This window comes from Osmerus eperlanus, chromosome 2, assembly GCF_963692335.1.
Source record: "Osmerus eperlanus chromosome 2, fOsmEpe2.1, whole genome shotgun sequence".
NCBI classification, from domain to species: domain Eukaryota; kingdom Metazoa; phylum Chordata; class Actinopteri; order Osmeriformes; family Osmeridae; genus Osmerus; species Osmerus eperlanus.
In genome coordinates this window covers 23,409,745-23,420,148 of record NC_085019.1, presented here as the reverse complement: position 1 = coordinate 23,420,148, position 10,404 = coordinate 23,409,745, and the positions used below count along the sequence as shown (strand labels likewise).

The 10,404-nt window shown below is 55.6% G+C and overlaps 1 protein-coding gene across 4 annotated transcripts in view; it reads right to left on the bottom strand.

The window, feature by feature from the left end:
- LOC134035690 (suppressor of cytokine signaling 7-like) overlaps window positions 1-9,577 on the bottom strand; it is a 15,438-nt gene extending 5,861 nt beyond the window's left edge. The window contains exons 1-6 of one of the 4 annotated variants that reach the window (XM_062480455.1): window positions 7,533-9,576; window positions 7,068-7,132; window positions 6,754-6,858; window positions 4,695-4,823; window positions 499-644; window positions 187-355 (exon numbers count right to left, since the gene is read on the bottom strand). In XM_062480455.1, the coding sequence (XP_062336439.1) occupies window positions 187-355; window positions 499-644; window positions 4,695-4,823; window positions 6,754-6,858; window positions 7,068-7,132; window positions 7,533-9,136 (2,218 nt within the window). In that variant the 5' untranslated portion in view covers window positions 9,137-9,576. Of the gene's footprint in view, window positions 1-186; window positions 356-498; window positions 645-4,694; window positions 4,824-6,753; window positions 6,859-7,067; window positions 7,133-7,532 lie in introns of all 4 variants that reach the window. The other 3 variants (XM_062480456.1, XM_062480458.1, XM_062480457.1) reach the window with 3 other exon arrangements.
- Window positions 9,578-10,404: the final 827 nt, after the last annotated feature.

The following is a 10,404-nucleotide window of genomic DNA, read 5'->3' as shown; positions in this document are numbered from 1 at the left end:
TGTGTGTGTGTGTGTGTGGTGTGTGTCTCACCTCGGTAGTGCTCCATGCGGGTGTGGTGTGTGTGTGTGTGTGTGGTGTGTGTGTGGTGTGTGGGTGTGTGTGTGTGGTGTGTGTGTCTCACCTCGGTAGTGCTCCATGCGGGTGTGGTGTGTGGTGTGTGTGTGTGTGTGTGGTGTGTGTCTCACCTCGGTAGTGCTCCATGCGGGTGTGGTGTGTGACCCCCTGAGACCTGAAGCTGAGGCTGAGGATGTAGCGTGGGTCTGAACTGTCTCTGACCAGGAAGGACCCGTCCGGCCTGGCCTTCAGCTTCATCTCAGCATCCTCCCAGTTCATAGGGCCCCAGTACCAGCCACACTGCAACACACACACACACACACACACACACACACACACACGTCACCAGGTAGAACAAAACAAACACAGGATACAAACAGGACTCGTTGTGAATGGGTGTCTGGATCACAGTGTGTGCGTGTGTGTGTGTGTGAGAGTGGTACCTTCTCCAGCTCTCTCAGGCTGGTGGTGAAGCTGCTGGCGTCTGGCCGGCTGAGGGGGCACAACGTGGGCCGCTGGGGGAGCCTGGAGGAGGGGGGCCCAGCCCCCGGCAGGGGCACCGGCCTGGGGAGCCCCCTCAGGAACGTATCTGTAACACACACACACACCCCAATGGGAGTTAACACACATACAGACACACACAGGAGTTAACACACACACACAGGAATCCCACTCACGCAGTCTTGAACCTGTCATTTATCTCTGGTTCCTTGTTCATTGACACATTTCCCCACCTGGACGGTCTCCGTCCTGTCACGACTGTGGCCTGGTGATCTCATACACACATGACCTGGCGTTAACCAATCCCAGCGCAGCGTCTCAACTTCCTCCTCGTTGTTACTGAGCAACAACAACACCAGGAACCGTTCATGTGTGAGCGCAAAAACACTGACAAGTAAAAGAGAAAAGTGATCGAAACAAACCAAACCACAGTACTTACTCCAGTCTGCCTATTCAACTCATTGTGTTGCAAAACAATCCAGGCCGATCCAGTTACCAGCATAGAAAAATCATTAATTCCAATCATAACTGTAACTTTGTGACAACAAAGGAGAACAGGGGGTCGTTCATATCAACTTTAGAGAGAAGATGGGGAGCATCAATTTGCATTGTGTTACGCATGATGAATTGTTTCTATTAGAAAATCAAATGAGCTTTCTCGGGCATCGGCCTGAACCAGACAATACGAGTTTTCAACAAGCTGCAGTTCACAGATCGATGTCACCATCGTCCCAATACTCCACCTCACCACAAACATCTCCACCCTCAGTCCCTCACAGCCCCCTCCAAACACATCACCGTTCCCACATCTGCAGTCGCTCCACGATGGGTCACTTCTGCAGTGCCTTGTGACTTGTTTAACCAGGTCACCGCGGTTACATTTCAGACGCTCTGACATCACACTGACAGATAGTGAAACCCTCACTATGACAGAGGTTCTGGAACACTCTTTAACCCTTGTGTTATCTTCGGGTCATTCTGACCCATCAGTCATTGTGACCCACCGTTGTATTGCAACAACTTTACCGCATACAAAAACAAAGTGAAGCATTTTCTTTTAACCAGTGGGCTGTCTCAGACCCCCCACATTGCGAAGGTTAAAAGAAAATTATTTTTATTTGTTTTTGTATTGGGTAAAATTGGGTAAACACAACGATGGTTCGTTATGAACCTTTGGGTCATGTGACCCGAAGGCAGCACAAGGGTTAAAACATGCTGTGGTCGTCAGGGACAGTGAGCAGGTGGGGTGTCAACACTGCACAGTTTCAGTTTACCAGCGTGAAGTGAGTCTCTAACTACACAGTCGTTAAAACTGCAAGGTGTTACTTTCAAGTGTCCCCATGCTTGACCCGTACCGCTTTAAAAAGCAATGCCACCGAAAAGCTAGTTCTTAGCTGGTGTGGGTGGGCGGTGTTGGGGCAGTGACGGGAGAGAGAGGCTGGATGTGAGACAGGAGAGAAAGGCTGGGTGTGAGACAGGAGAGAGAGGCTGGGTGTGAGACAGGAGAGAGAGGCTGGGTGTGAGACAGGAGAGAGAGGCTGGGTGTGAGACAGGAGAGAGAGGCTGGGTGTGAGACAGGAGAGACAGGCTGGGTGTGAGACAGGAGAGAGGCTGGGTGTGAGACAGGAGAGAGAGACTGGGTGTGAGACAGGAGAGAGAGGCTGGGTGTGAGACAGGAGAGAGAGGCTGGGTGTGAGACAGGAGAGGCTGGCTGTGAGACAGGAGAGGCTGGGTGTGAGACAGGAGAGAGAGGCTGGGTGTGAGACAGGAGAGAGAGGCTGGGTGTGAGACAGGAGAGAGAGGCTGGGTGTGAGACAGGAGAGAGAGGCTGGGTGTGAGACAGGAGAGACAGGCTGGGTGTGAGACAGGAGAGAGGCTGGGTGTGAGACAGGAGAGAGAGGCTGGGTGTGAGACAGGAGAGACAGGCTGGGTGTGAGACAGGAGAGAGGCTGGGTGTGAGACAGGAGAGAGAGGCTGGGTGTGACAGGAGAGAGGCTGGGAGTGAGACAGGAGAGACAGGCTGGGTGTGAGACAGGAGAGACAGGCTGGGTGTGACACAGGAGAGACAGGCTGGGTGTGAGACAGGAGAGAGGCTGGGTGTGAGACAGGAGAGAGAGGCTGGGTGTGAGACAGGAGAGAGAGGCTGGGTGTGAGACAGGAGAGAGAGGCTGGGTGTGAGACAGGAGAGATGCTGGGTGTGAGACAGGAGAGAGAGGCTGGGTGTGAGACAGGAGAGACAGGCTGGGTGTGAGACAGGAGAGAGGCTGGGTGTGAGACAGGAGAGAGAGGCTGGGTGTGAGACAGGAGAGAGAGGCTGGGTGTGAGACAGGAGAGATGCTGGGTGTGAGACAGGAGAGAGAGGCTGGGTGTGAGACAGGAGAGACAGGCTGGGTGTGAGACAGGAGAGAGGCTGGGTGTGAGACAGGAGAGAGAGGCTGGGTGTGAGACAGGAGAGAGAGGCTGGGTGTGAGACAGGAGAGAGAGGCTGGGTGTGAGACAGGAGAGAGAGGCTGGGTGTGAGACAGGAGAGGCTGGCCGTGAGACAGGAGAGAGAGGCTGGGTGTGAGACAGGAGAGAGAGGCTGGGTGTGAGACAGGAGAGAGAGGCTGGGTGTGAGACAGGAGAGAGAGGCTGGGTGTGAGACAGGAGAGACAGGCTGGGTGTGAGACAGGAGAGAGGCTGGGTGTGAGACAGGAGAGAGAGGCTGGGTGTGAGACAGGAGAGAGAGGCTGGGTGTGAGACAGGAGAGAGAGGCTGGGTGTGAGACAGGAGAGAGAGGCTGGGTGTGAGACAGGAGAGAGAGGCTGGGTGTGAGACAGGAGAGACAGGCTGGGTGTGAGACAGGAGAGAGGCTGGGTGTGAGACAGGAGAGAGAGGCTGGGTGTGAGACAGGAGAGAGAGGCTGGGTGTGAGACAGGAGAGAGAGGCTGGGTGTGAGACAGGAGAGAGAGGCTGGGTGTGAGACAGGAGAGAGAGGCTGGGTGTGAGACAGGAGAGACAGGCTGGGTGTGAGACAGGAGAGAGGCTGGGTGTGAGACAGGAGAGAGAGGCTGGGTGTGAGACAGGAGAGAGAGGCTGGGTGTGAGACAGGAGAGAGAGGCTGGGTGTGAGACAGGAGAGGCTGGCTGTGAGACAGGAGAGGCTGGGTGTGAGACAGGAGAAAGAGGCTGGGTGTGAGACAGGAGAGAGAGGCTGGGTGTGAGACAGGAGAGAGAGGCTGGGTGTGAGACAGGAGAGAGAGGCTGGGTGTGAGACAGGAGAGACAGGCTGGGTGTGAGACAGGAGAGAGGCTGGGTGTGAGACAGGAGAGAGAGGCTGGGTGTGAGACAGGAGAGACAGGCTGGGTGTGAGACAGGAGAGAGGCTGGGTGTGAGACAGGAGAGAGAGGCTGGGTGTGAGACAGGAGAGAGGCTGGGAGTGAGACAGGAGAGACAGGCTGGGTGTGAGACAGGAGAGACAGGCTGGGTGTGACACAGGAGAGACAGGCTGGGTGTGAGACAGGAGAGAGGCTGGGTGTGAGACAGGAGAGAGAGGCTGGGTGTGAGACAGGAGAGAGAGGCTGGGTGTGAGACAGGAGAGAGAGGCTGGGTGTGAGACAGGAGAGAGAGGCTGGGTGTGAGACAGGAGAGAGAGGCTGGGTGTGAGACAGGAGAGATGCTGGGTGTGAGACAGGAGAGAGACGCTGGGTGTGACACAGGAGAGAAAGGCTGGGTGTGACACAGGAGAGAGAGGCTGGCTGTGAGACAGGAGAGAGAGGCTGGGTGTGAGACAGGAGAGATGCTGGGTGTGAGACAGGAGAGAGAGGCTGGGTGTGAGACAGGAGAGATGCTGGGTGTGAGACAGGAGAGATGCTGGGTGTGAGACAGGAGAGAGATGCTGGGTGTGAGACAGGAGAGATGCTGGGTGTGAGACAGGAGAGAGAGGCTGGGTGTGAGACAGGAGAGAGAGGCTGGGTGTGAGACAGGAGAGATGCTGGGTGTGAGACAGGAGAGAGAGGCTGGGTGTGAGACAGGAGAGAGAGGCTGGGTGTGAGACAGGAGAGATGCTGGGTGTGAGACAGGAGAGAGAGGCTGGGTGTGAGACAGGAGAGATGCTGGGTGTGAGACAGGAGAGATGCTGGGTGTGAGACAGGGCTTACCGTTGAGGCTGAGGCTGTGCTGGATGGTGCTCAGGGAGGGCAGCAGAGGCCGAGGGGGGAGGGACTGCATGGACGCCCCCACGCTGCGCTCCAGGAAAGGGCCAGGTTGCACCGGACCTCCAAAGTCGTCTGGAACGACAGCACAGCTCAGAACCCAGGCTGACAACACGAGGGCAGCACAGCTCAGAACCCCGGCTGACAACACGAGGGCAGCGCAGCTCAGAACCCAGGCTGACAACACGAGGGCAGCACAGCTCAGAACCCAGGCTGACAACACGAGGGCAGCGCAGCTCAGAACCCAGGCTGACAACACGAGGGCAGCGCAGCTCAGAACCCAGGCTGACAACACGAGGGCAGCGCAGCTCAGAACCCAGGCTGACAACACGAGGGCAGCGCAGCTCAGAACCCAGGCTGACAACACAAGGGCAGAGCAGCTCAGAACCCAGGCTGACAACACGAGGGCAGCGCAGCTCAGAACCCAGGCTGACAACACGAGGGCAGCGCAGCTCGGAACTCAGGCTGACAACACGAGGGCAGCGCAGCTCAGAACCCAGGCTGACAACACAAGGGCAGAGCAGCTCAGATCCCAGGCTGACAAAACGAGGGCAGGCCTGCCTCTGAAGGCGGGGAGCACTCACTCGACTGCTCCTCACAAGGACTTAGTTTTGCCAAAATCAGTTTGTCCTCTGACTTTCATATCTTCCTTGAGGGTTTAGGTTGGTTTCGGTGCAGTTCTATGGGCGTATGTGAAGCCCTCTGTGAGATTGCTTGTAAAAAAGGGTTGTACAAATAAATTTGATTTGAATTTGATTCGGTGTGGGTAACTCCTTAAACGGTTCCCTAACCTACAAATCACCGTTCTGAATCTGCAGCAGCAACTAGCAGTAGTGAACTATAGATTCCTCTTTCGTTCTGGCATATCTTCCTTATTATTCATTGACAGTGCTTCATAGAATCACTAAAGCTATCAAAAAGTTCCAGTCATATCGGTTTCCTCTGTTGGGTAACCACTTTCTGTGTCACCAGCCCGGAACTCAAACACAAAACCAAGTTCAGAGAACCAGCTGGAAGGCAACGCTCAGCGCTGTCCAGAACTGAGAAATAAGGAAGTAAGTCTGTTACCAGCTCAGAAGTAATGAGGAACAGGAAGGAGCTACCAAGAAATACCACAACTAGATCACTTCTGCATTCCTGATAGTCTACCAGCAGGCACAAGGCTCACACACACACACACCACAGACAAGCGTTGAGTCGCTGTTTAGAACAGGGGACCATTAAAGCGAGGTTTGTTCTGTTTTCACCCTGGGCTGTACTAGGGATTCCAGGACCTTACTGCCTGACAATAACCCTCTATCACGCATCACTGCCGGCCAGTCTCCCAAATACAGATACTGGAGAGGGAGCCAACCGCTACGATCATGCTGAAAGTTTAAAATTGGAACTTCAACAGTTTTTTTTTCCTGCCAAGATCCAAACAATCAGTTCATTGTAGCATCCTCTCTATCCCCTCCTGCTAGGTGTGATGCAGTACCAGAGATTCTCCTGAACAAGCAGGCCGAGGTGGTAAAAAAAAAAAAAAGAACTGTAAACAAAGACACAATCCATTCACTGACACAGCGTGCAACTGAGGTGAATTGGTCACCCAGTCACTTCTCAGTATAAGCACCACCCACTCGCACCATGAAAGAGCTAGCTATTTGTAGCGTAGCTGTTGAACACGCGGTGTTCAGAGAGGGTGTAGTACCCTGGTGCTGTATCGGCTGAAGCCTCCCTGCGGTGGCCTGGATTCGCGTCCAGGCCAGGCCCTTTACCGCATGTCACCCCCCCACTCTCTCTCCCCACATTTCCTGTCCTCTGCCAACACACTATCTCTGTCAGAAATAAGTAAAGGCAGACATGCCACCTGTAATGTATCTTTAAGGAAGAGATGAAGAGCCGAGAGGAGGAGAGGTGACAGTCTCCTGCAGACGGAACGATACCCCGGGTGGACAGACAGACAGACAGGAGAGAGAAAGACAGGGAGGAGAGAGAGAGGTAGGAGAGAGAGAGAGTAAAGTACCCAGAAGGCTGAGGCTTCGCCGCGGCGGAGGCGGGGGAGTCGGGGGATGAAGAGAGCTCACCCCCCTCCGAGAAATATCCACGTCTACCAGGGACACAGTCTCACCTGGAGAGACCAGACAGACAGGAGAGAGAAGTGCAGACAGAAACATCAGGAAACACACTGTCAGAAACACACCGTCAGAAACAGAGAAAAGGAACGGCAGAGTGGAAAGGAGAGACAAATCTACTCGTGTTAGCAAACATGCAGGTCAGTGGCTCATTCAGCATCCAACAAGCGTTGTCCATGGAAGGACTGTAAACGCAGGCTCTTACCAGTGAAGGCTGGACTGAAGGGAACTGGAGAGAAGGCACTCTGAGGCCTGGAGAGCAACTGTCTACTGGAGAGAGAGAGAAAGAGAGAGACAGACAGAGAAAGAGAGAGGAAGAGGGATATAGAGGGACAGAGGGAAGGAGAGAGGAAGAGAGCAACATGACAGTGTTACAGGGTTATGTGTGTCATGTCCTGGTGTAGCTGTGTCCCCCAGCCCCAGGCTAGGTTAACCCCAGGCTAGGCTAACCCCAGGCTAGGCTAGCCCCAACCCCAGGCTAGGCTAGCCCCAGCCCCAGGCTAGGCTAGCCCTCACCCCCAGACCATCCAACCACGTTTAGCTAACCTCTAACAGCAACACACTGCTAAAACTGCAACTGAAGACCCCCCCCTTCCACCACAACAGGGTAAAGCCTGCAACTTAGCTGTCACTTAGATCTCCACACGCACACACACACCCTCTCTCTTACCTCCCAGCGTCCTGGTCTGTGGAGCTGCAGGAGGACCCCCAGACGTCCACCAGGCTGCCCCCAGACGAGGTGGAGGAGGCCAGGGACGGCCTCTTGTCCAGCAGGTGGCTGGAGCCGCTGCTGCTCTTGGTCCTGAACAGCTTGCTGAGACGGAACTTCAGAGACCCCCCCTTCCTCGACTTCCCCCTGGGGGTCTTCTCCCCCTCGCCCCCTCCGGAGCACCGCGCCGCCCCTTCCACCACCAGGGGGGAGGGTGCGCGCCCCCCTGCCCCGGCCAGCACCCCGAGCTTGGGCGTGGTGGCCCGGCTCTGGGGCTGGGACTGGGACTGGGGGGTGTAGAGCGGGGCGGAGGGGGCGGACGGGGGGGCCGGGGCGGGCTGGAGGTCGGCCAGGCTGGGGGATGCGGAGGTGGACCGGGTGGCGGCGGCGGGGGGGTCTGATCGGAGCCGGGGCGCCCCGGGGGAGGAGCCCGGCGTGTCCAGGGGGGGGTGACACACCTGGGGGTCGCAACACGCCTCCCCCGTCAGCCTCTGCACCTGCCTCATCAGCCCCGATAGAGAGCTGCTGGAGAAGGCCCCCCCCGCCGCCGCCCCCTGCCCGCCCTCCACCCCCTCCTCCCCCGACGACGCTCCCCCCTTGAAGCCCTCCGCCCCCAAATCCTCGGCCCCCAGCCCCTCCAGCACCAGCAGTGCGTCGCTGGCCTCGCTGGGGTCCTCCCCGTGCACCATGGAGGAGGCCAGCAGGCTGTGGCAGGAGCAGCAGGGGCCCTCCCCCACCTCCCTCAGCAGGAGGTCTGAGGCCTGGCCCAGCTCGCCCAGCCTCCGGGCCAGGGTCAGCACCGGGTCCCCCTCTCCCCCCGGGGGGCACGCCCTGCGGGGGTCCAGGAGGCTGAAGTGCAGGGTCTTGTCCAGGATCGGGGGCCAGTCTATGGTGTCTGGGACGAGCTGGTGGCGGTGGCACAGCCCCCCTCCCTCTGTCACTGAAGGTAGCTCGTCTGCCACTGCCTGGGATAGCTTCAGCATCGGGTGCCACTGGAGCCTGTGGTGTTGCAGGTCGGCGCTGCAGTTTGTGATGTGTTCGCCTGTGGTCGTGGCGGCGGTGGTGGTGACACGCGCCGGGCTAGCCTCCTGTTTCTCGGCGTCGCTCACCTGGAAGCCGGGCGGGTCCAGGCCGCATTCCAGAATACCGTCGCTCGACCGTAGGAGGTTCTGGAACACCATTAGCTGAGCCCGCGATCCCCGGCCCACGCCGTGCGGGAAATCAAAGCGCTGAGCCACGGCGAAGTCGGGTGGCGGAGGAGCATCTGGCGCCGGTGGTCGAGTCAGCATCACACCGCTATCAAGCGCCTCCAACTGGCTCTCGAGCTGCGAACTATAGTGCGGGGAGGGATTGCCCTGGTGTGTTGGGCCTGCTGTGGGGTTGTTCGGATCAAATTCAAACCCATTGTTGATATTGTTGCCATGATGACCCAAGACGGCTTTACCGAATCCGGAAACCACTCCACCGGCAGACATCAAATTATCCTCGTCCAAGCGGTCATATTCGGCCGCAGACACCAAGCGCATCAAGACAAAATCTGGAGACATATCTTGCGCGTTATTCATTATTACTCCCTCAATTCGGTACAAGAGGCGCCGCGCACCGTCTCTACGTCCTTACATAACATTGATAAAAATAAACATAACGGTAGCTAACAGAAAACCCTTCGTTCTACACACACTAGAGCCATTTAAAGTTCGGAACTGCCAGCGGAATAAATCCAGCAAACGTTACGCAAATAAACAAATGAGACATGTGAAACGCTCTGCCAGTGCTGCTGACACCGAATCCCATTCGGTAGACAACATGGATGTAATGGGCGGCTCGCGGGGCGGCTGCGCATAGACGACATCAATAATCTGCTTCTTCTGACCGATCATGGGCGGCCCGTGCGCTTGGCTTCCTGTTATAGCACGGACCCCGAAACCTCTCTCTCTCTCTTGTCTCTCCCTCCTCTCGACTCACCTCACCCCTAATACCCCACCGGTCTCTCCTCTCACTTCCGTTATCGCTCGCTCGTCTTTCTCTTTTTAAAACAAAGCAAGAACGATGCGACGATGCGGCGCGCTGCCGACACAACAGCCCTATTTGCGCCGTATTGTGATCCGTTGTGGTGTCAAACTCACAGGCCCCCCCTCCTCTTTCTATGCTCATCTCAGATCATGAGATTATAAGCCTTTACTGAAACAAACAAAAAGCTAAAATATATCTCTAATCTCAGATATCTATTATGATATTTTGAAACGGCCACCTTTTTCATCACTTAAACAAAACCTGCAGTTCCTGGGTTCCGGTTCAAGGGTCTGTTACAAGAAGGTGAGGCCTAGTCCTGCATCAACTTTGCTAGGACCTTCCAGAAACATACATCTCACTTGTGTCTCGTAAACCATCTCATCGTGCTCACATCATCAACAGGTCTGCCAGACTTGTTTATGTGACAGAAGATGATGGTTTCCACAGTGAAATTTCATAGTGGGAAATAAACCCTAGGCTTGCAGTTCAGTCTTTGCACCAGTAGGGGGCAACACAACATCCTACTACTGAACACAGTACAAATGCCCCTCTAACCCTCGTCACAGCCTCATGGATATGATGGGATGGCAGGCAGGGAAATACAGATGTTTCTGGATAAAGATAACTTAAGATGATTCTCTAGTCATTAAACACATCCTGAAGTTATCTTCACCCCAGTAAAATAAGACAGTCACAATCACTCAGATCAAATCAGACACAAGGGTATTCAGTACAATATAGATTTTATTTGTTTGAACGCAAGATGCACGCAGATTGCCTCACAAGCCTACATGGATCTCAATGCTTTTTTTTGTAAAAC